The sequence below is a fragment of the Drosophila bipectinata genome, chromosome 3L (genome assembly GCF_030179905.1).
Source record: "Drosophila bipectinata strain 14024-0381.07 chromosome 3L, DbipHiC1v2, whole genome shotgun sequence".
Lineage (NCBI taxonomy): Eukaryota > Metazoa > Arthropoda > Insecta > Diptera > Drosophilidae > Drosophila > Drosophila bipectinata.
Window position 1 is genome coordinate 4459956 of NC_091738.1, and position 24471 is coordinate 4484426.

General features: G+C 40.0%; 1 protein-coding gene across 5 annotated transcripts; it reads left to right on the forward strand.

The window, feature by feature from the left end:
* The first annotated feature begins 4380 nt into the window (after nt 1-4380).
* On the forward strand, nt 4381-18836 carry Ir64a (Ionotropic receptor 64a). 5 transcript variants are annotated; one of them, XM_017244603.3, is made up of 9 exons: nt 4381-4489; nt 13798-15479; nt 15720-16003; nt 16207-16363; nt 16572-17579; nt 17637-17874; nt 17928-18090; nt 18510-18612; nt 18672-18836. In XM_017244603.3, the coding sequence occupies exons 2-9, from the start codon at nt 14856-14858 to the stop codon at nt 18798-18800; spliced, it is 2706 nt and encodes a 901-aa protein (XP_017100092.3). In that variant the 5' UTR covers nt 4381-4489; nt 13798-14855; the 3' UTR covers nt 18801-18836. The 5 variants fall into 5 exon arrangements, with proteins under 5 accessions (XP_017100092.3, XP_070136439.1, XP_070136438.1 ...); XM_070280337.1 differs by lacking the exon at nt 4381-4489 and adding an exon at nt 8008-8166; XM_070280336.1 differs by lacking the exon at nt 4381-4489 and adding an exon at nt 12760-12881.
* The last annotated feature ends 5635 nt before the right edge of the window (nt 18837-24471 follow it).

Genomic DNA, 24471 nt, shown 5'->3' on the forward strand with positions numbered 1-24471 from the left:
ATTCTCACAAAAACCCAAGTTCCACAAGTTTCAAACGTCTTAAATATAAATGAAAAAAGAAAAACAATAAAAAAAAAAAGAAAAATGGCCCAAAAAACAATATTTTAAAAATATATTCTGTTTAATACATTTACATTAAAACTCTTCACCTATATGAAACCCAAAGAAATTTGATGAAATACCTTTGAATTTCATTTATTTTTATTTATAAAAAAGTAAAAAGGAAATCAAATTTAGGTCCACAAAACTAAAATTCTTTTAATAAAAAATATTTAAAAAAAAAAAACAAGTTTCAAATATTTTAAAACCGTTCAAATAAAAAAAAAAAAATTAGTCAAAAATAGAACCTTTCGATTCGGAGTCCCAGTTCATAATGATTTATTCTAGCCTTGGTTGGAACTTAAGTACTTTTTTTGTCAATCAGTCATCGTAGAGTTGCTGCTTTACAGGGTTGACACTTTAATAATTCCTGCATTATTATCAATGACCTACTCTGATTTTCAAATTTAAAAATTGTTAACGTTTTGTCATTTTGAATCCCTGTTAATTTTGAAGCTTTCTAAAACTTTAAAAAAGGGTTTGCCAGCGGAGAGTTGGGCCTCCTTAGCACCATAATAATAACTCAGGCTGAGAAAATCGCGTGCATTAAATATTTACACTTTAATCTACTCAATGGCAGGAGCAAGGAGGCAGACGGTGGCTCTAGCCACCACCACCCCACACCCCGCTTCTCTCAGGGGGGCAGGCGGATTCCTGGGGCCATAAAAAATAGCAAAATATCTTGAAAATCAGACAATCCGACGGCCAAGGGATTCAAGTCTGTCTGAATGCCGAGAACGTGTTTAGAGCTCAGTACACATCTATTTTGCAAGTCCTTGGGCTAAGGGCTGTTGCGATGAAGTTATCCTTGAATTGGCAATCGCAGAATGTCTGGCACGGGTATTAAAGCCGCAAAGTTTACCAGTTGAATATAATTATACGCTTCGAGGCTTGCCAAAGTCGACAATAAACGCCATCGATACGCCTCCACAATCATATTAAAAGCTATACGGCAAGGAAACCAGGTTGCAAAATAAAATATGAGACATTAATATTCACACCCGACCACATGAGCTGACCTTTTCGGATTTTGGGTCTGACCTGGGCAGGGCAACGACCAGGAAGCCAGAACGCCAGGACGCAAGGTCTGCGTACTTCCTGACGCCTCAAATTATGCCATAAAATGTTGCCCAAGGGATGAATTCATTTACACACACACCCACCGAGCCGAAATATGTATGAACAGGACCATTAAATCACCCAAAAACAATGAACCCAAGCCAACCAAGTCCTGTACCCAGAGATCCTTGGTATCGGTGCCTGTTGGTCCTGCACCGAGTTTACCTTGCGAAATTAATTTCATTTGAATTAAGCACAGGCAATAATGCCGAAATTATTCACAGACACCCAGGTCCAGGGACCAAATCAGGGCTCGATTCCCTTTCCTGGTCGTGTCCTCATTCCCCCTTCCTGATCCTTGGTATCCAAATTGTTTACCAGTCAAGTCAACAGCCCGGCCAACTGCCTCCTCCAACCAGAAACACATTTCGGGGGTTCTTTGTCGATGGTTAAGGGTTGCTGACGATTGTGTGGTTCAAATGGAGATGATGGTGGTGCTGATGGTGGGCTGGTGTGGTGGTGGTGTGAAGTGGATGGAACGATTTCTGACAGCTAATTGAAAACATTAAATATTGTTTACCTTCGAGGCTTGTGTGCTCCTGGCAGTACTGGACTTTAGTGGCCAATAAAAATTAATTTATTTTAAATGGCAAAAGTCGAAAGATGCTTTGAAAAGTTACTTTTGTAGATTGTATCTAGAGGCTTCAAAATGAAACAACAATTGCAGACTCTCGTATTTATTAAAAAGTCAACTTAAAGTTCAGAATAAATGTAAAAAGTGCATGAATTTTATGATTTTTGCTAGTTAAGCATTTTTTGGCAGCTGTCCAAGCATTTGAACATTCTGGTGTCCATTCGGCTGGGCTTTCCTGTCAGTTTTCCAAAGTTAAATGCTACCAACTGACCATTGCCCATTGCCAGGGGTCAGTCGGTCGAATAAAGCGCTGCCTTTGCATATTTAATGTGAGCACCATAAGCCAAACAGGCACTTCTCCCTGGGGATAAATAATATGAAACATTTACACGCCTTCGCTTCGGCTTTCATAGACAAGTCTACATGAAAAACTGGCACTTTGTATGGCTACAAAGATATAAGTATTTATATGTTCTAACAATAATACAACATTATTGTTGTCTTAAGACTCCCAAAGGCATTTAAACGAATGCCAACAAACAAAAACTATTTGTTTCGACAGTTGTTACAATTTGTATTATGATTTTTACATGATTTCATATAGAGTAAGGATGAACGGACTTGGATTATTAGATTTCTTTGTTTAAGAACTTATTTTAATATAATTTTAATAAAAGAAGAATTCTTTCTTTGGTTGATTTCTTTATCCTATTTTGCCAGCAGAACCGCCACCAGGTGGCTTTGTTGTTCAGCTTCCTTTGGCAATCGCATTGGATGAATGGATGCAGGCAGGTCCTTTACATGCGAACATTTTTCGCCTCAAGTTGATTGCATTTTTCAGTTCCCATCGGCAGCGGTGAAGATGAGAGGAATAAGGAAGTGTGGTAGTGCTGAAAATAAAAGAAATACAAAAGGGATGAAGGACGAAGAACGTAGGTTGTCAACTCCTACCTCACATAAGGAATACAATCCGTTGGCAGTCAGCTTTTGTATGCATCGCACGTTCGTTTTTGGTTGATTTCTTGCATTTCTCATAGCTGTGTGATCGACTTCAACTCCGTCGCTTCGTTCCGCAACATTCTGCATTTATAAATCCCGGCATCGCGGGTCAATTTCATGCAACACCGACGAACCTGGAGGACCTGCACTTGTAGTCGCCATGCACAAGAAAAAGTCTGCACTGAAACATTATTTCAAAGTATATTTTTGCGGGATGTAACTGTGTATTGTTTCCTACAATTTTTTTTACTAGATTCTAAAAATAATTTTTAATAGTTCCATTACAAAATATCCTTTTAATAGCTTACATTTTATTTTCCGTGCATTTGAAGTATCAGAAACCTGGACAACGGCACGTATGCGCGTTTTTCTTCATGCCACTCCAACTTCTCTATTTTTTCCCCTTCCTTGGCTCGTTTTGGGGGCGTTGTGGACGGTAAGGGCGTGGCAGCGTCTGGCGGCGGCACGTAATTGATTGTTCAATCTGTTCCAGCTCCGGCTACAAGCTCCAACTCTGAGCCTGGGAGCTAGCCGAACTAGAGAGTTGATTCCCTCACCTGAAAAAGCGAAATTTCTTCGCGTATCTAAAAAATACCAGAGCCACCCCTCGCAAACTCAAATGAACTGTGAGTTGTTGGGGCACTCAGTTGATTGAGTCGCCTGCCCAACTAATCCTTGTCCCTTTCTTGAAAGCAGTGCAAATGAGTATCACAGGAGACTGGAGACATGGTTGTGGGGATTCCAATTGAAACATGCAGGGCTATGTTTTCTTTAACGATATTTGACCAACTTATTTGCATGCAAAGTTTGTAACGAATTATTGCAGGACAGTGACTCCTTCGAACTGTTGTCCTCGATGTTTAAAAGTCATTTGAACACTGCAGCTGTCACTGATTACCCACTAAATCAGCAATTCGATTGGTCACATTTGTTTGCAAATTGAACTTTGAGGGTCTTGTGCCAAATCACCGATTTTCCAAAGACTAGCCAACTGGCAATTGGCCAGAAGAAAAAAAAATCCAAAAAATACTTAAAAATATATATTTATTTGCAGGCCAACAGATGGCAGCCGTTGCATTCGAGGCTATTAGCTCATAAATAAAGTTTCCAATGGTCTCGAGGAGTATAGGCTTAATGCTGATGAGAATTCGATTTCCAAAAAGGATATATATGTTATATAGACATCCTCAAAGGCATAAAATGCATGGATTTTCCCAATAAAAGTTAGAGGGACTTTGATATTGTTCGGCTCCAAGCCTCTCCACAAAATTAAGCCAAAAATTAACGTCATGGCCAGATTCCAGACAACGAAAGCGACTCCTACCATAGTGCACCATACTGAATACAATTTGGCAGTTCCTTCGGAAGGGGCTTTCTCAGATGACTGACTCATTTTTCTAAATGTTGAAAATACAAATATTAATAAAATAGTTTTCATAGAGACTTGAGGTAAATAAATAAATTATTTTACAATTATTTAGCTTATCCACGGTTAGCCACAATTATTTTTAATAAAACAAACTCCTAAACAGATGAATGAAAACATTTCCAACCATAACCCATTCTTATTTTCACTTTTCATTGCATTCAGTCTATGGAATTCCAGTCAAATCGAATTCATTCAATTACGTTTCATAATTCATGAGTAGACCAGGGCTCTGTGATATTTTCCGGATTTGTTCCACAATGAATATGCATGTAAGTCTCGCTCTCAGACATTGGTTTTTTTATTCGGCTTCCCATCAGAGGCCATCCCAAAAAAAAACGTATTCCCTAGATTTTTTTATGTTGATTGTCCATTGGGCATTCATTGGATTTTTGTGATTTCTTTCTGCTACTCTGATGTGGCTGCTCCCATGTCAAAATTTTGGACAGTTTGTCACTTTAATTGAATTTCCATGCAGAGCCAAACGAGCCAAATAAAAAGTTCCGTAGTTTGTTCATGCGATTTATGGCAAATAGGAATGAAAGCAAAACCAAAAAAAAAAGAGGCAAACTTTTGCATAAATTTTCATTCTACAAAATGTTTAATTCAGGCCAGAAGGTTGGGTGTGTGTGGGCTTGTGTGTGGCAAATGCAAAACATGCCTCTTTGCCAGATGTTGCCAGTACTAGTGGCACATACTCAATGCGATTTAGCACTACAGAGAGAAATACATCAAGAAGTTGGTATAAAATATAAAATTCTTGGGGCTACTATAAAAGTTTTTGGTTAATTAAAGAAATTATTAATTAAAATCTAAGTTAGTATTTGGATAAAGTTGGACTAAGCCTTTAGGGTTCTGATTTATAGTTCTCCTAGTGTCGCCGAGTATAATGTAACCATTGGCACAATTCACGCTTCTTAGACATTGCGGTGACGATTTCCGCTTCTCACCTTATTGTGGTATGCTATGGCAGCTTCCTGTTTCAGATTCCTAGCGCCGACCCTCCACCCCCTTGGCCCCACGGCAATATCCATGCAACGCTCGTTACCTCAAAAGCCTTCAACAATGCTGTGAAATTTCCTGCGTAGCTCGTGGCTGGCATTGTTGTTGTGCATCCTTCCGAGGTCCTTGTTCATGTTATGCTTGCGAAATGTTTTATAAGCTATGCAAAGCATCTAACGCCTTGTATCTGATGCCAAAGTCTCTAATGGTGTTGATGCTGTTGTTTTGATTGAAAACACTTTCCAGCAGTAGCAGTTGCCAAAGTATTCCATATCTAATAAACTATATCGCGATACAGTGAACAATGCCAGGTGACAGATATCATTGTGCGAAGGGCCAGAAACTTCGCAGACGCCTCCGGGGGCGGACACGCTCGAGACACTCTAAATCACCACTTACCCACAATCTATTTAACCATTAATGCACAAGTTTATCTTCAATTTAAAAAGTTTTGACTTTGACAAATAAAAGTTGAAACATTCCCCATTCACTTTCAATTTGCATGGCGAGTGGAAAATGTTGATGATGATTTCACCGGAAGGAGATGTTTTTATTGACAAGGAAATGCTTTCTTCAGAAGGGAAATCAAGGGGCGGATGTCGTCGAATGTTTCCTTTCTCAAATTTCTTATTTTCGTTTGACCTCTTAAACTGCATGGCAAATTTTATGGCCATAAGTTTGAGCCTTGAGCCAAAGTTTCATTAAGGGAAGCAGCATACTCATCTGGCCACACAAATTGTCGCCTTAGCACCTTGTAAATTATGACAAAGGCTCAAACTTTGGACAGGACATAAAAAGTACCGTGCATGGACAGACGTACACCCACAGTCGCAGATACTCAAAGGAACCACAGACAAACACTCATAAACACTTTATGACACTGCCGCAATGGGTCAGGTAAAGGGATTTTGCGGGGCCACAGCCCGTTTCAAGTCCATTGCTCACACTGGGGAAATCAAACGAGCATGGGGCCGGATCGAAGGGCCAACTCTGCCCCTCCCCATATCCCCAAACGTCCAACGAAGAGGTGACAATGAAATCAAACTGAGCACGGGACGATTTGTCGGAGATCTATCCAACTGGGCACACCTTGGTGTGTCATGCTGCGGGCTGTTGCCCAAGCCAAGACCAAAGAGAATAAATGCTTGATGTCAGTTCAAGTACACTTACTAGTAACACTAACCAAAAAGGTCAACTAGTTTGAGACTGGAGTATAATAACTTTTAACACCTAATTTCCAAAAACAACCTCAAGAGCTAATGTTTCCCTAGTTATGACTCTTTTGTCGATTTCTTGACCGATAACAATAATTGAAAAAAGATTAACATTATCGAATACTTTTATTAAAATATATTTTTTTAAACTAGCTAATGTTTTCAAATATACCCTTTGTTAGGGTAAAACTTGTCCCACAGAGACTTGGATTGAAGAACTAGAGCTCGAGGTAAAACCACAGGACCATGCTCCCTGCCCCTACAACTGCTCCTCACGCACGAGTGTCTTCATTGTGGGCCAATTTGTAGACCATCATCAAGTGAGAAATTTCCAATTTCCGAAATGTTCAATTGGCCAGCAAAACGGCCCGCAGCCACAGGCCAAGGCGACTATTGTCCTGTACCAGCCCGCCGTTCCAGCCCTCCTGCCCCACAGACCCTCTACCCATCCATTTCTGATTGTATTTACATTTTGCTAGGTATTTTTTAGCAGTTGTATTTGGCAGATGGTACGTATCTTTGATCAGATGGGGCTACAACTATTTCAATATAGTTTTATTTCTGTGATGTATTTTCTTACGTTCTATTCGTTTCGCTTGCCCAGCACAATTTCTCCTCTTTTGGTTCAATTATTTGCTCGTGACCTCCGGATTCGTTTGACTTTAGCTTTTAATTGTTTGACTCCGATGGTCCTGGGGGCTCAATTGTTTCTCCGTTTATATGGCAGGCAACTTTTGACCTGCCCTATCATTTTTCGACTAAATAATGCAAATTGGTTTTAGCGGACGGAGGTACCGGAAATGTCGCATAAATTTAGGCAAGTGTATGAAGCTTCATTTGAATAATTGAATATTGAGCGCCGAAATTAGAGGGTGTCTGGGGAGCAAATATCCTCGGATATTATTCAACACATAATTACATTCCATGAGAAATATTCAAAGCGTTACGGAATTTTAGGAGGGAATGTCCTGTAACCAAAATGAGCCAAATGGAATGTTTTTAATATTAAATTACTTTTTAACGATTGTCTGGAGTATTGAATTTGAAAGAATTTAAAAATAATATTCTATATAAGCCTATATCTTTATCAGTGTTGATAAGTGAGCAAATAAAGCCCATATTTTTGTCAGTGTTGATAAGGGCTGATTTCCTGACATCGAGAAGGCTTTGACTAGATTATCGCCTTTTACTTTAATCGAAATGCTATATAAGCTCATGCCTCGTTCTCATTTGTTTCATATCACTTCTAGCTCTGGAAGTGTCCGGTTCTAATTATTTCTGGGTTTGCTTTTTTTTATTTCCACTTTTTTTCTTTTTATTTTTGCCATTTTTGGGTTATTCAGACCTGCGGATCTACTGTACCTGCACCTTATTTTGCGTCTTTTATTGAAATTTAAAAATATTATTTTTTCATTATTTTGTAATAAAATTGTATAATGAAATATACAAAAAAAAAATATATATATATATATTTATAAAAATTATCCAAATAAACTCGCTTTTTTTGGTTAAATACATACGGATTATTATTAGGTGGACGATCCTTTTTTTTTTTATTCATAAAGTCAACGACTCTATTGATTCCATACCCTATTCCACTTTCCACCCACTCTGGGGAGGCATTAATTCGTCCCAAAGTCTACCTTATTATGCTTCTTTTATTTAAATTTAAAAATATTTATTTTTTCATTCAATTAACAATTAATATTCAGCCCCGGGATCTTCGAGACCGTGTGAGTTATCCTTATATACAGAAATTTATCTTTTATTTTTTTTTATTTTGTTTTATTTACGTCGGGCCTTGTTCTTCTTGTTTGCTGCTGCTCATATCTTAACTACTAGTCCACCAATTCAAAATTCTTTTTAAATAATATTAATTTCGAAATAATATTAATTTGTAATAAAATTGTAAAATGAAATGTACGAAAAAAAAAAAAATATATATATATATAAAAATTATCCAAATAAACTCGCTTTTTTTTGTTAAATACATACGGATTATTATTAGGTGAACGATCCTTTTTTTTTTATTCATAAAGTCAATGACCCTATTGATTCCAAACCCTATCCCACTCTCCACCCACTCTGGGGAGGCATTAAATCGTCCCAAAGTCTACCTTATTATGCTTTTTTTTATTTAAATTAAAAAATATTTATTTTTTTCATTCAATTAACAATTAATATTCAGACCCGAAATCTTCGAGACATCTTGAGTTATCCTCCTATACAGAAATTTATTTATTATTTAATTTTTTTTTGTATTTTGTTTATTTACGTCGGGTCTTGTTCTTCTTGTTTGCTGCTGCTCATATCTTAACTACTAGCACTTTAATTCGAAAGGGGAAAATAATTTTATTTTGTAATAAAATTGTAAAATGAAATAAAAATATATATATATATATTGTATGGTATATATAAAAATTATCCAAATAAACTCGCTTTTTTTTTACATACAAACGGATTATTATTAGTTGGACGATCTTTTTTTTTATTTATAAAGTCAAATTTCCTCATATTGATTTCGAACCCGATTCCACTCTCCACCCACCCTGGGGATACCCACACCAAAAAATAGAACACAAATCGGAAAACCTCTTAAAAAGGACCAAGACGAGCGATTTACGTGACGAGACCGCCGCGACCATTTAATGCCACCCCCCCAGCAGCACTCCACCTGTTTTCCGCTTTCCCACACCGGGCTTTACACTTATTTCTTGGCCGGCCAAAAGAGAAACGGAAAAACGCGTCGGGCACAAAGAAAACGCCATTTTCCATGTCGGTCATAATGAATGCGTAAAAGTTTATTGCGCCAGCGGGGTGTGGAATGGAATGGCGGGCCACAGAAATGGGATTGTTGCTTAAAATGGGGGGCGAGAAATTCCAAGGGATCCTTGGACAGGTGAGAGTGCTCCACACAAATGCAAAATGATTTATTTTTGTCAAAGGACTTGAGAGTAGCGACAAGCAACTGTCTTGGTCAATCAGCTAAGATCCTTAAGAACGCCAAAATATTTTATTAACCAATCTGTCAATTATTATTTTTCCTAAAATGTTTAAGAAAGAAAGGACAGAGCTGCCTAGCCATTGCTTTTTTGTTAGCAGATTTCTAAAGACTTAAAAATTTCAAGAATAGATTCTCGTTCCTCTTTGGATTGATTGACTTTGGCATCCGGACTCGTTTGATTGCATAGTTCCGTTGATGTAACTTTAATTTTGCATGTCCTTGTCCTTGTTCTGAGTACTGAGTGTGTATGGTGTCCTTGTGCCAGCCGCTCGGCATCGGGGCCATAAAACATAACCCAACGCATGGCGATAACCATAAAATGGGCTTCCCTTTTGCGTATTCCTTGGAGGCTTTGGCCACAGTTTGGGCTTCCTTTTCTTGGTTTCGTTTCGTTACGTTTCCTTTTTTTATTGTTGTTTGATTTCAGCATAAAGGACGGATTTGGCAACAAACGTTATGCATTTACTTGGGTTCGGTTACGGGCTTGAATGTTTTTTTTTTGTTCTTTGGGCGGGTATTAGTGGGATTTGGCCTTTGCCGGAGGACCAGGGATTGGTGTTGTTCGGTTTGTTTTTTGGGTTGCTCTCGAGGCGTTTATCGTCCCCGACTCGATTTGCATGTCGAAGTGCGAAAAAAACCCTTGTTCTCTCCTTTCAACGAGTGCCAGATTACGCATACGCAATGTGTGCTCCCATTGTATTACATTGTGTTATGTTTGTTTGGACAAATTATGCAAATCGCATGGCAACAATGAAGAAGAAATATACAAGTGGCAAATAGCATTTTGGTCAGGATGTCTTATTCAACAAGAAAACAAGCAAAAAAAAAAACTGCCCGGAAAAAGGAAAACGATTTCCTCAACTTCCTTTGGCTATTTCATTAAAAACACGCCCCCATTTTTATGACTTAATTTGGTTTGCGTGTCGGCCAAAAGGCTTCTGCCCTCTCATGCCCGCATTCTCCCATAAACAGCTTCACACAATAAACTTGTTGACATTACTCTGGTCCGAAAAAGTCAAACAACACTTCATTAGTAGCCGCATTTGTATTTGTTTATAACTTAATCTACCCAAATGTCAACACGAAGCGCGCCTCTACAATTTCAACGAGTCCTGGTCACGCACATTTTAGGGATCCCCCCAAAAAAGGGAACTGTTTATTAAAAGGAAATGTTTAGACAAGCTCACTTAATTTGTTTATATTGCATCACAAATATCCGAGTTCATTTTAAAGCTGATCTGGAATAAAATTTAGAGCATTCTGGGTAATAAAACGCAGCCCGAAGATATAGGTGATATATGGAGGCGACAACGACAGAGTTTATTGCAGGTACGTGTCTTGAATTATTGTCAACACTTTGCCACGTTGGAGATTAACAAACATTCTAGCCTGACGTTTGACTGCCCCACTCCTGCCACTCTAGCCATTGCTGCCACATTTGCCCATTTTCCTTCGCCGGGAAAAATTGATGAGCGTGTAAACATGTGTCTGTGTGCTTTTATTTATGGATTTCCATAACAATCCAGCGTAACATATGTGTCTGAGCCGTTGATTGAAGCTCCTTCCTGCCGCGAGGGGTGTTTGTCTGGGCCAAAGCCTCTAGAAACTGGGTCAGGCCGCGGCATTCTGTTGGATAATTTCTTAAAGCCACTTTCAGGCAGTTTTGGGTTACAGTCTTTCGTGTTGAGTTTTGTTTACCTGTCGCTCTTTTTCGCACTTGGTGGCTTGCTTGCGAAGCTAACAAGAAATACTCGATATATAAGAGGTATTAATGGAAGACCCCTTTTCCGAGAAAACAATCAAATTAGAATATATCCTAAATCACATTCGTGACACTGCCACCATTTATGCGGCACATTTAACTACAAAAAAAGAATACCTTTCCCCTGTGGTTCTTTGAAAGTTTTTTTTTTTTACCACTTCCGTGCCAAAAGTTACGCTTGCCTTTTGGCTGGGAATTAACATGGCCGGGTCCGTTGTCAACACGGAATGAGAGCAGGGGTTTCGGGTTCAGGTGTCAAAATTGTTTTGGCGAAGTTTGTGGCTGCTTTTACGGCCACGCTTATTTTTGTTGAGCATTTCATGCACAGGCTTGAGATGTGGCTCAAGCCCCGTCCCGGTGCTGCCCCACGGGGAGCTCCTCTGCTTTCCGCCCAACCAGTTACCTTGGTTAAGTGGTGCAGTGGTGCAGGCGACGACGCTGTCGCTCTGGATGGCAAACTTCTGGCTTGCAACAAAAGCATAACAAAAAGCAAAAGGAAAATATGGTGGGAATTTTTTAACGCTTTCAAGTTTGCACGACGACGACAGCTTGCCAGCAATGGAATAAATGGGGTGGCAGGGGCGCAGAGGCAGAGGCCGGGGTGCATCTGAAGAGGGGATAAAGTAAACTATTACATAACACGCATAATACAAAAGGTGCCTGCCTGCCAGGCAGCCAGCGAGAATATGCATAAAAAGCGCATTTTATTATTTCACTCGAAACTTGTTTACGAGGCGCTTTTTAAGTCCCAACCATTCGCTTCGAGGGATCTTCTTGCCGATTCCTCGCCTGTCGCACTCATTCATTATAATGTAATATGGTTTTAACATTATTTTTATTATAAATCAACAAAATGCACTCAACGCCGACAACTTTTCATCGCCCCCACCAAAAAAAAACGAGGGAAAGACTAAAGTAAAAAGGGGTGGTTGGGCTCTGATTTATTTAATGCTATTATAGTTATGAGTTTATTACTTTGAAGGACACAAATGAAGGGAAATATATTAAAGCTTCGCTGGAAGCCGGAAAACGGAAATAAGAAGATCAAAAGAAAGTGTTTGACGAGAGAAAGGATCTTAGTCTTTTCATTCTTTAAAGTCTTTTGAATTTTAAGAAAAAGATTGTGTTAAACTTTATTTTATATCATCCTTGTCTAACGAAAACTATAATTTTAAATGTCTCTCCTAACCACTTGACAGCAGCGCAAATGTTCAGAGGCCACATTTATCTCCCGGCTTGGCGAAACAACAAATGTCACAGCTGTCTGTCAAGTCAGTTGCACCAAAATGGAATACATATCCCCAGGACACTGAAACGCAGCTGAAATTTTTCGTCTATGCTTCGTTTCAAGGATAAAAGCCTTGCCTTGCTTTTTGCCGCTCCGCACTTATTAATATTTTCCACAGAAATTTGTCAGCTTTTTATCAGCCAGTGGGGGGAAAGTGTCTGAAGAAATCAAGAGCGAAACTTTCAGAAATGAAAGTGAAAAATATTTAAATATAGTCATTACTTAAATCTAAATGAAGGAGTAGTTCTTACACTTACCTATAAGTGGAAGTATTGCCAGAAGTATATGTTTTAAAGGACAATAGTCTTGGTATTGCTTTAAATCTCATTTAAAATCAGAATTATATTCAATTCAAAGAATATATGCAAATTGTGCATCTGCATTCATCGCAAAGGTGAGAATTCCGCCTGTTGATTAATGCTTCGTGTTCTAATAATATTCACCGATTGTGTGTGCCCTGAATGGGGAATTAGAAGCCATGACTGATGTCGAAGGGCAGCAGCCATTATCCTTACACTTCTTGCATTGCAATTTCCTATCCTTAGCCGGCGATTTGCATGCTGATCTCATTAGCACAAAACAAGTTCATCTGCTCTCGGCTCGGGGCCGGCTGGAAGTTGCTTCCCTGGAAGCAAGTGCTGCAAGTGCATCATTTGCATGCAAATGTCGTTGGTAGGCCACTTCCCCTCCGAGTGCTCCACGTCCTCTATATCCTTCGTGTCCTTCGAATCCTTCGAATCCCCTTCGCTGCCTGGTTGGCTGTTCATTTCGCTCTTTGGGTCGCCTTTGTTGTGGTTTTGCCCTGGACTTGGCTTTTGGCTTCAACCAGCCGGAAGGGTGGAAGGTGGAATATGGTAACTGCAAGCCAGCTCTAGGGCTGACTGGGCTCATAAAGCAGAGCCACAGTTGCGACTGCTGTTGACACTTTAGCCAATATTCAGGGCACGCAGAAAAAACGGGCCGAAAGGATGAGATGATGGGATGGGGTGTGGGTTATGGGGTGTGGGGTGTAAGTGGCCTTTATGAAAAGTTTCTTTTAACTGCTGGAAACTTCTTGTTTGGCAATTGTCGGCCCTGTCGCTGTCGGTTTTTATGGACCTGCAAACGTGCTCTTTACCCACTCATTATGGACAGTTTAGTTGCACTTTTAGTCCGGCTTCCAAAATGTGAAATGAATGTCGGGCATTATCAAAAATATTTTTGGTAACATCAAATCGGCTTTAAAAGCTCTCTTTAACCACATACACGAATATTAAATTGAATTACATCTAAAGTGCTTTGCTTTTCTATTTTTTCTTTATTTTTTTCAGAAAAACTTTTGCGCCAGAATTTGTTGGCAGGAGAAGCAATCCGCTTACGAAAAGCACTTGCAAGATATTACGCATACGCCCCGTGTGGTGAGCAGTTCAAAGCATTTTTTCCAGCCAGCCAAAATTTCTGTTTTCTGATGCTGGCTTTGGCTGCCACTTAAAGACCAAATAAATAATTGCAAAGGTAGCTAGAGCATCGAATTAAATACGAGTCTAAAAAAAAAACATGAATGAGAACGGTAGCCAATTAAAGCAATACGCTCCGATGCGTTGTGAAGTACAATTAAGGATTTCAACGAACGCCAAAAGCCATACGCCAAAATATATATATTGTTTGGTGGGGAAACAATAAACAAAAAAAATGGAGGCAGAAACCTAAAGAAAGAAAACACAACCTTAACGGCTATAAGAAGGCAAGGAGTCCTGGGCCCAAGGCCAAGTTGCGGTGGAAAATAAACAAAAATGTAATTTGCGCCACTTAGCAGCCAGCGAATGGACAGTGCCATTAATAATTCCATTTTTCTCGGGTATTACGAGGGCGGCGTGGCACAGATAATAAGGAAATATGACTTTGTACCAGGACCTTACCAGCTTAACCGCAAAATTAAACGTAAAATAAAAAAAAGTCTGAAGTAAAAAATAAAGCCACAGTTGAAGAATTCTCTCAAATTCAAGGTTTCTGAAGGTTTTTTTTTAATCATCTTCTGGCAATGTAGAATTGGCAAATTTTCGCTCTTAAATTCAAATTCCAATTGTATTTCTCACATATTTTGGCCATATCTTTGACTTTGCTCCGTTCTCCGGCATGAAAATTCAATTAGCATGACAAAATGTCCACATTTATGACATGGGACGCTCGAATCCGAAGCCCCAAAGGACAAAGGGAGTGTGAGTACGATTGAGACACACCGGGGAAGAGGTGGCTATTCGAGTCCCATCCGCATGTGGGCATGGTCGTCGTGGCGGGTTATGAATTATGAAATGTAATTGAACGAAATTGAATAATGACGGCGACCGGTGTCAGTTGACAAGAAAAGTGAAATTCCAATGAGCGATTTATGGTCCAATTTCGATTCAATTTTGACAGCCGCAAAATGTCAAAACCAAACCAAATAAATAATTCATTGGACAAAAGGGATAATAAGTATGACTATATAAGGGCCGGGCCAGAAAAATGTAAGCTGCAAAGCGCAATGTATTTTTGGATACTCTTATTGCTGGCCTCGTCCTGCGTGGGACTCCCGACTGAGCTGGATTTGGACTACGGTGTGGCAGAGCCGCTGCGTACTGCCCTCCTCCAGAACAGCCTGATGGTGCAATTCGCTCAGCACCACAAGCGCATCCCCCGGCTAACCTACTTCACGTGCCGGAAGCCTCATTCCTCCGGATCAGAACTTCGCGGCGTTTTCGCAGCCAAGAATGCTCAGCTGATTAAGAGCCTCTACCAGAGTGAGCTCTTTGTGCGGATTGTGCAGCTGGATGTCCTGGCACCCAATCCGGCAGCAGGAACAGGAGGAGGTGCTACACGTGGTCGGGGGCCGAGCGGTGGCTTCAGCCAAACCCCCAGCCAGGCGCAGAGCAATGCCGAGTGGCTGGACGGTGTGCTGCGGATGGAAGCCCTCAGGCAAATTGCGGTCGTGGATCTGGCATGTGGCTCCCTTAGTCGCCGGTTTCTCGAGTTGGTAAGATGAATGATGGGCATCCGAATGAGGTGGGCTTACATCAGTCAGGCACTCAGGAAAATATTCTAAACAAAATAACTATACTTACCTTCAAGAAAAGGAGAGAGTTTTCTTTTTTAAAACATAAACCATTAAAATTTAAGGATTTTAGTTATAATTTCTCCCAGTGCCCATACCCATTGCCCTGTCAGGCTTTTGACTAGTCCGCTTATTAAGTACTCAAGTACAATCATTTGAAAGGCTTCCACCAAGATGCTCTACAGCGAGAAGTTTCACTGGCTATTGATAGAGGATTTGGCCTGGCAAGGAGGCAGGTCTTCTTCATCTTCTGGGCAGGTTCACAAGAACGGGAGTCAGGCGGAGGGAGAGGAGAGTCCTCCAGGACAGCAACTGCAGGCGACGGGCAATGAAGAGCTGCCCACCATCGAGAGTTTTATGAGGGGCATGAACCTGTATATGAACACCGAACTGACGCTGGCCAAGCGGATGTCAGAGGCAGCCCATTACACTCTGTTCGATGTCTGGTGAGAATTTAGGTTGAAGAATATTCTTTATTATTTGGTTCCATAACTCTACTCATTTTATCAACAATAAACCAAAGCAAAGTGTAACTTCTGGCTGAGTTCAGTCAACACATCAACCTTTATTTCCCAAACTGTCCACTTTCCGCCTGCTAATTCCCGCAATGACCTGATCCCCTTTTCCCGGTTGCCCGCTGCCCGCTTAGGAATCCCGGACTCAACTACGGCGGACACGTCAATCTGACCGAAATTGGCAGCTTCACGCCGTCAGGAGGAATCCAGCTGCACGCCTGGTTTCGAGGCACGTCCACGGTGCGTCGTCGAATGGACATGCAACATGCGAGAGTCCGCTGCATGGTTGTGGTGAGGCACCAGGGGGCACAAGTGGTTGGAATCAGGAGCTTAGGGGTCTATCAAAGATCTCAGTGATTTATTCTACACTTAAAACGATAAACTAGTGGTTCGAGAATAGCGAGAAGCTCCTAATCATTTGAAAACTTATTAGCTTAAACTTTTATCCTTCATATCCTCTGTATCCTTTATTTCTATACCCTACATCATTCCACGGCAGGTGACGAACAAAAACATGACGGGCACTCTGATGTACTACCTCACCCACACAGTGTCCGGACACATCGACACGATGAACCGCTTCAACTTCAATCTTCTGATGGCCGTCCGGGACATGTTCAACTGGACCTTCGTCCTGTCGCGGACTACGTCCTGGGGGTATGTCAAAAACGGCAGATTTGACGGGATGATTGGCGCCCTCATTCGCAACGAGACGGATATTGGCGGAGCACCGATATTCTATTGGCTGGAGCGGCACAAATGGATCGATGTGGCTGGACGGAGCTGGTCGAGTCGTCCTTGCTTTATTTTCCGTCATCCAAGGAGTACCCAAAAGGATCGTATCGTGTTTCTGCAACCTTTCACCAACGATGTCTGGGTTCTGATTGTGGGCTGCGGTGTTTTGACAGTTTTTATTCTATGGCTACTGACCACGATTGAGTGGAAATTGGTGCCACACGATGGGGCGGCGCTGATCAAGCCGAAGGGAGGTGCCCCACCACGTCACCACTACCAACAAAAGAGTCACCATGAGCTGGCCCAGAACCAGGAACCCCTGAATGCCACACTGGATGCCACTCTACGTCCAATTACGGCAGTCTCTGTGGCTGTTAATGAGGAGAAGCTACCAGAGGGGGAGACACAACCCATCGATGCAGAAACCCTATGGCAGCGCTGCTACCAAAAGCTCAACAAATACCTCAAGGAACGAAAGGCCAAGCAAAAGAAGTCCCCGGAACGGGTGGGACTATTTCTGGAGTCTGTACTGTTTTTTGTGGGAATCATCTGCCAACAAGGATTGGGTTTCTCCACAAGCTTTGTGTCAGGTCGTTGCATTGTAATTACCAGCTTGCTTTTCTCTTTTTGCATCTATCAGTTCTATTCGGCCAGTATTGTGGGCACTCTCCTGATGGAAAAGCCAAAAACGATAAAAACCTTAAGCGACTTGGTTCATAGCTCCCTGAAAGTGGGCATGGAGGATATACTCTACAATAGGGACTACTTTTTGGTAAAAGAAGTCTATTAAAAGGATAAACTATTATTTGATTGAGTATCTTCCTAATAGCATACTAAAGACCCCGTTTCCATGGAACTGTATTCTAAGAAAATCACCAGTGTCCCCACCACCAAGGAAAATGAGGCCGACGAAGATGAGCCTGTGAATGCAGCTGCCACTCCTGCTGATGCTGCCAAGTCCTATCGCGATATTGTTCACAGCCATGAGACAGGGGCCCATGCCAAGGATAGTTCAGTCAGCAATTGGTTAGATCCGGAAACCGGCTTACGTAGAGTTAAACATGAACGTAAGTTTGCTTTAAAAAATAATTTCCATGGCCATATAAGAATTTCCCTTTAGGCTTTGCCTTTCATGTGGATGTAGCAGCTGCTTATAAAATTATTGCCGAAACCTTTAGTGAACAGGACATTTGCGATCTCACCGAGGTCAGCATGTTTCCGCCTCAGAAAACCGTCAGCATTATGCAGAAGAATTCACCAATGAGGAAGGTCATCTCTTACGGGTAAAAATATAGTAATTATTATATAGTAATTAACTCAGAGCACTTAAAAATTCAGCAAAAGCTTAACAATTAATGTTCAGTTTTTTCTACTCTTGCACACACAAAGTGATTATGATTTAATGATTATGGCTCACTTATAATTCAGAAATATTCCCCTTATTTATTAATTAATATCTACATGTTATTTATGGCTATGTTTTTTGCTATGTTTTTGCTCTGCTTACTCATAAATTTTAATATTAATTGGTGCTCATTAAAATGGATAGTTTATTTTGCAAAAACATAAAAATTATTTAAGTACTTTAACAACAGGCACTTAAAATCAATAATTAAACTTTAAAAGGTTTAAGAATTTATTAGTCTGACTATTAATTTGAGTAATATATTTTTTGCTAAAAAAAATTATATTTTATGTTTAGTTTAAGGCGTGTCACTGAAACGGGCATCCTGACTTATCATTTTAATGTTTGGCACTCGAGGAAACCTCCTTGCGTAAAGAAAATCGAGACCTCAGACTTGCATGTGAGTTTTTGAGAACAAAGTAATAAGTTTTTAAAAAATGTAATTAAATTTATTTAAAGGTTGATATGGATACTGTGAGTTCCGCTTTGTTGATACTGCTTTTTAGCTATGGCATCACTTTCATGATTCTGGGCATTGAGATTCTCTACTGTAAGTGGCAGGGTCGCATCATAATCAACTTCAAATAAATTAAAAGTAAAGAATGAATCGAATTTAAACTTTAAAACTCGAACCCAAGTGGAATTAATTGTCGTCGGGGAAGTTTTCAGTTCATTTTGAATTCGCGCTTTCCGTTTCATTAGCTCGCCACAAAGGATAAATTCGATTTTCTCCCAGACGACACGGCGAATGTGTCGAAAGGTAAAAGTTTAATTAAATTAATCTGACTGAGCAGCAAATCAAAGGGAAACAGATTCAGACAAAATTTAATTATTCAGTTAAAACTTTTTCCCCTTTTCCCTATCGTGTTCTAAACTGGGAAATATCTCAGCCTCAACCAAAAATTTTAGGCAATCCCGTCAACACATAATACTACAAGATGACCAAATCGTTCAGGTTTCTTTTTTTTTCGGGCCATGGAAAATGGCCTGGAGTGAGTCAATTTTAGCCACAAACGAACTACAAAATATCCATTAAGATAACAAGTTTCTCAGTAGTTGTAACACAGAGTTTTCCTTCTTCTCTATAGCCCTCATATTTTTTTTTTCTTTAACCAAAGTATCCTTGCCTCTAAGTAGAAGAAAAAGGCTTCTTGTCAGCACTACTGCTCGCACAAAAGTTCTCGTCCTGGTCCTGTGTTATTTTGGCTATTTGCCAAAGTGCCGCTCTTAGGCATTTCTTTTCCTCTCCTTCCTCTTTATTTGTTTGTTAAATTTGAAAGGACTGGTTCTTCCTTTTCCCGAGTTTCCGAGGTTCTAGGCTGAAAAGCCGCAACAAGCTGCCAGGCTGCCGGGCTGCCAGCTTGCTAGTCGAGGGAAATCAATTACCAGTCGTGAGAATCTGTACTGTGCCCCCAAACATGCTGTCGCCTTCCTCCACCTCTGAAAAGTTGTCAACATTTTCATTTAATGTCCTTGCTCATTAGTGACCCAGGGCTACGATGTTAGATGTACCCGCAACCCAAACAAAAAAAGGAGTGTTGGTTTTTTTTTGGGGGAAGGGGCATAGTGTGGGGGACAAATGGTAAATGTTTCGGGGAATCGACGAAAAACTGAAAACTCGGTTCTAGCCGAGAACATGGCTGATTGAAAAAGTTTTACAGACATATGGGTACTGCTTCGGTAAGCTTTAGTTTGGGCTCTCAGTTCGGCTTAATCCCATACAGTTTGGTTATTTATCTACGCGCCATAAGATGCAATTTGGTTGCCTCACTTCGTCGACTGTGACAATTAAATTGTTTTGGCTTTGTTTGAGCGGCAAATTGTGCAACAAAACTTTGGCGGTTGCCAAGAAAAATAAACAGCGAAAAGAAAGTGCTGGGATGCTGTAGCAGTGGCAAGTAGCAAGGACCCAGGACCTGCAGGAGCCGCGGCATAATTAACAAAAGCGCTCAGCAAGGCGAGTAATTTGGCCCGCTTTGTCAGCGTGCAGTTACACTTAAAGAAATATTTAAATATTTATTAAAAAAAGATATAAAAATATATAAACTTTAAACTATTCTTAGACCTCTTATTTCTGATTTCTTAAGATTAGGAAGCTTATTAACTTCCTCATGTAACTAACTAAATGTTTTTCCTTAGTGTGGTAGTAAAATAATGCTCTTTCCTTCAACTAGGGGCTTGGCCAGAACCAAAAAGTTTCCTCGCAAAGCCAAACTAAAGCAGTTTCCCCAAAAGACGATGCCGTGCGAGATCGGGTCGAGATTGGACAGCCAAATTGGTAGCAGGGTAGATGGAAGTGCCAAGCATATGTTTTGGGGCTTGTGTCAAAGTGTGAAAAACTTTATGGGTCTTAATTAAATTTTATATACAGCGGAGGAAAGGAATTATGCACCAAAATATTGCAACAGCTCCCACAGAGATCCATCCCTCCTCCACCTTATCTGTGAAGGCAACTTTTCAAAAGTGACAGCTGCAATGGCAGCCAAGGGGAGCCCCCAAGGATGACGGAGGTCCTGCCCAGACTTGACTTTAAGCCAACCAATTAGTGCAAACTTAGGGGATAATTGAGTGCCTGATTATCAGTCTCGAGCTGCCTTCTAGTGGTGTAATTTGTATACCAAAAAAAAGGTGGATTTATTAAATTTTTTAAAGCCTTTCTCCCATACATGCCAAACACACACAAGACTCTCATTAAATTCCCCATTAAATTCAATTATCTTGTACTTTTATTTCATATGTATAATATTTACCTCGGCTAATTAACTTTCTTCGTTTGCCAAATGAAGCCAACAAATTGGGACAAAATTCGAGTTATTTCTGGCAGCTCATTATCATTCCGAGCATAACCGAGAAAATGTGGGTGACACATATGTGTGTATTAGGAGGAGTGGAAGAAAATTGGGCTAAGAAAATCCAGGCACGTGGCCTATTTCGAGTGTCAGAGCTCAGATTGTTTCTAGAAAAAATAAAAAAAACATCGCTATTAAATCACTAAAGTTCTGTAGCAAAAGTTTAAATACATTCCAAAATATAATGCTACTCTGATCAACAAACAATTACACGGTCTTAATTAATATCGAGGTTCAGGGACGATAAATTATTCCAGGACACGGCCCGGTCATAATTGCGGTCCATTCAGAGTTCATATGTAATTTAATGTTTCTACAATTGTTTTTTTGCTTTTTGTCTGTGATTCATTTCGGTTGCAACTAATTCCCCAAACAAGTTGTAAACTTTAATGACATTTTGCTGTTGCTGGCCTTTTTTTTTATCGTTTTCGATTTGTTCGGTTGTGTGGCCCTCATAATAGTTGAAAAGTGTAATTTATGATTATTTTTTTTGCTGTGCCAGCGGTTTGGCCAGTTGCCAAGTAATTTTTTATCAACTTTTACCAGATACCAGGTAAAAAAAAAGTAAATAAATGTACAAATGCATTAGAAGCCCATACAATTAAAGGGTTGATAAATATTCCCAGATAGAAAAAGCCTGTAAATAGTATTTAAATAAATGTAAATCACTTTTTTTTTGTTGCACAATTGGAAACTTTTAGACGGAAGTCACATGCAGATAAAGGAAAATAGACAGTTGGGAACATCATTAATACGCATTATTTACATTTTTCAAAAGTTTAAAATCGATCAATTGTCGTTTATTCGCTTTCCAATTGCGTCCTTTCATCTGTGAAAGTTTCTCCGTCTGAGAAAATGTTCTTTTCCCGGATTCGTTCTTTTTTTTCTGCACAATTTTCTGTCTAGCCGATGGCGCCGGAAGTTGCCCAAGCAGCAGCAAACCGGAAAGAAAAGAACTAGCAGAAAAATCGAAAGTTTTGATTTATAATCGAACAAGTTTCGAGCTGCCTTCAATTCAGTGAAGTCTTGAAATCCCCTCGGCTTGTCTATTAACTTGAAATTGCTCTGACTTGGCTTAAAAAAAAGGATACCTTTTGTTGGGCTGATGTACTTTTAATTTATTTACAATATCCGGATTGTATCAGGTGTTAAGCCGACACCCTATTTAAACGATCTGACAATAGCCTGCCTCAACCAATAAATTTCAATTAAAATGTCAACAATTTGCTGCGCGGTGGAAACAATATCTCACGTTCTGAATATTTTGTCAGCCAAGCTAGATATTCCCCATATATATTGGCCAAAGGGGATTTATAGCTGCTATTTGCTTATTGACAGCTGGGAAAGTGAGCGTGACATGATGGAAAGTAATCTAATGGAGAGGATAGACCAGCTGACTCAGGTAATTCATCATAAATATGCTGTTCAGATACACCCTCGCACCTGTGGCTGTCGTCGCTGGAAGTCATCAATCTTTCCAAAGGGAAGTTGACTTCCCCCTTTCTCCCCAGAGGTCCTTTTCCCTAAAAGGAGAAGTTGAAATTAAAATAAATTTTATTGCATAGAAAGCCTTAAATTTTCATTTGAAGTTGTTTTGTTTTATGCAACTATTTACTTTTTAGTTCTAAAATGTTATATTTCTGTTATTTGATTTATTTCAAGCTTTTTTAAAGCAAATAAACATATTAAATTCAATTTAGAAAGTCGGTCAAGGTCAGCATTAAATCTGGATTCATTTTATAGCAATTTGCTGAAAAACCACAAACCTTTCTCCGCCATCAAAGAAGTTTTAATCCTGCCTAAAAATTCAGAGGCTTTTTCTTGCTTTTCGTTGAAAGTTTATATTTTGTGAACAGCCGCTGGGGAAACGTTTTAGGGATTTAAAAAAAAACCGAAAGGGGGAGGACTGCGTTTTGTCGGCCTTTGCGCATAAAATAACATGCAAAAGGAAGCTGTCACTGTGACGACCGAGCACTTTTGATAAGCCGCACAAAGGCAGCAAGGGGACTAAGAGGGGCTACCAACCGGCTTCCAACCAAAAAAAAAAAGGGGGGAAATAGAAATAGCGAATCCTAAAATTTCCCCAAAATCGAAAAGCGCTTAAGGGGTCAGGGGCAGGGCCTCCTTCTGGGTTGATGAGTGCGTTCCCTTGATTGCCGGCCCCTGACTTTAGTTCTGCATCCTTTTTCGCGTCCTGATCCCCCTCACTCGTTCCAGCCAACTTGAAACGAGACTTAATGACACAAAGCGCACTAATTCAGTAGCCCACTCCATCTGCACTCCTCTTGCCACCCGCCACTCGCCACTTGCCACTCAACTTCCTCTCAGGATCTTTATTTCCCCCGACAAGCGAATTATTGTAATCCACTTGAAATTGAATCGGAACACAGGCAAAAAACGAAGGAAATTGATGCACAAAATGCACTGAGTGCAATTATCGGGGATTTCTTGGTTTGTTGAATGGCTGAGGATCTTGTAAATCACAGTATAGACAGATAGAATAGGGAAATCATTTGCCAAGGGAGTAGGAAACTTCTTTAAACTGTATTTTTTTCCTAAAAGTAAGTCACGAAAATGCCATTTCATGAAATGTTCAAATAAAAAGTATTATGTCTACATTAAGAGATACAATATTCAAATAAAACGAAACGCGGCCCAAAACTTTTGCCATCTCCTCTAAATGGGAGTCCAATGCTCCTCTTGGGCATTGGGGAGTCAAAACTGGCCAAGGATACAAGCCAAGCACTCAGGATATGAATCTTAAGAGAGATGATGACAACAACGAGGACGACTCGTTGACCACCAATGGGAATACTAAATTCGAAATGGAAAACAAAAGCTGAAAATACGCAATGATAATTCCACGATTATATTGTGCTTTTGGCAAAGTTTTTATGTTTTCCGGGAGATGAGTGGAAAAACAGAGCAGAGCAAATATTGTTGAAGGGACAATATTTATCTTCTGCCTACGCTTAACACGTATACGCCCCCATGGTAATTGCTGCATAATAAACAAGTCCAATTCCCTGCCAGTATATGGTAGCTGCTGCCACTCGTCGTCTTCCTTTTGTTATTTGCATTGTCATTTGTTGAACAAAAGCCTTCTGTTCTGGCCTGTGGGTTTAACTAATAAATACAACACGACGACGACGACGAAAACTATGGCCAAATGGAGGGAGAGATGGCCAAATGCATATACCCATTGTCACATTCCAGGCAAATGGTCCATGTTAAGTCAACAATAAACCAATCCAATGGCCAAATTGAATGTAATTTCGATTCAATATTAAGTGCATTCTATCTCTAACAAAGTGAATAAAGGACTCTTAATTGTTGATGATTTAAAGCATCATCTTCTCTAATGAAATATACAAAGTTACAAAATAGTCTTTCAATTGAGATTTATTTAA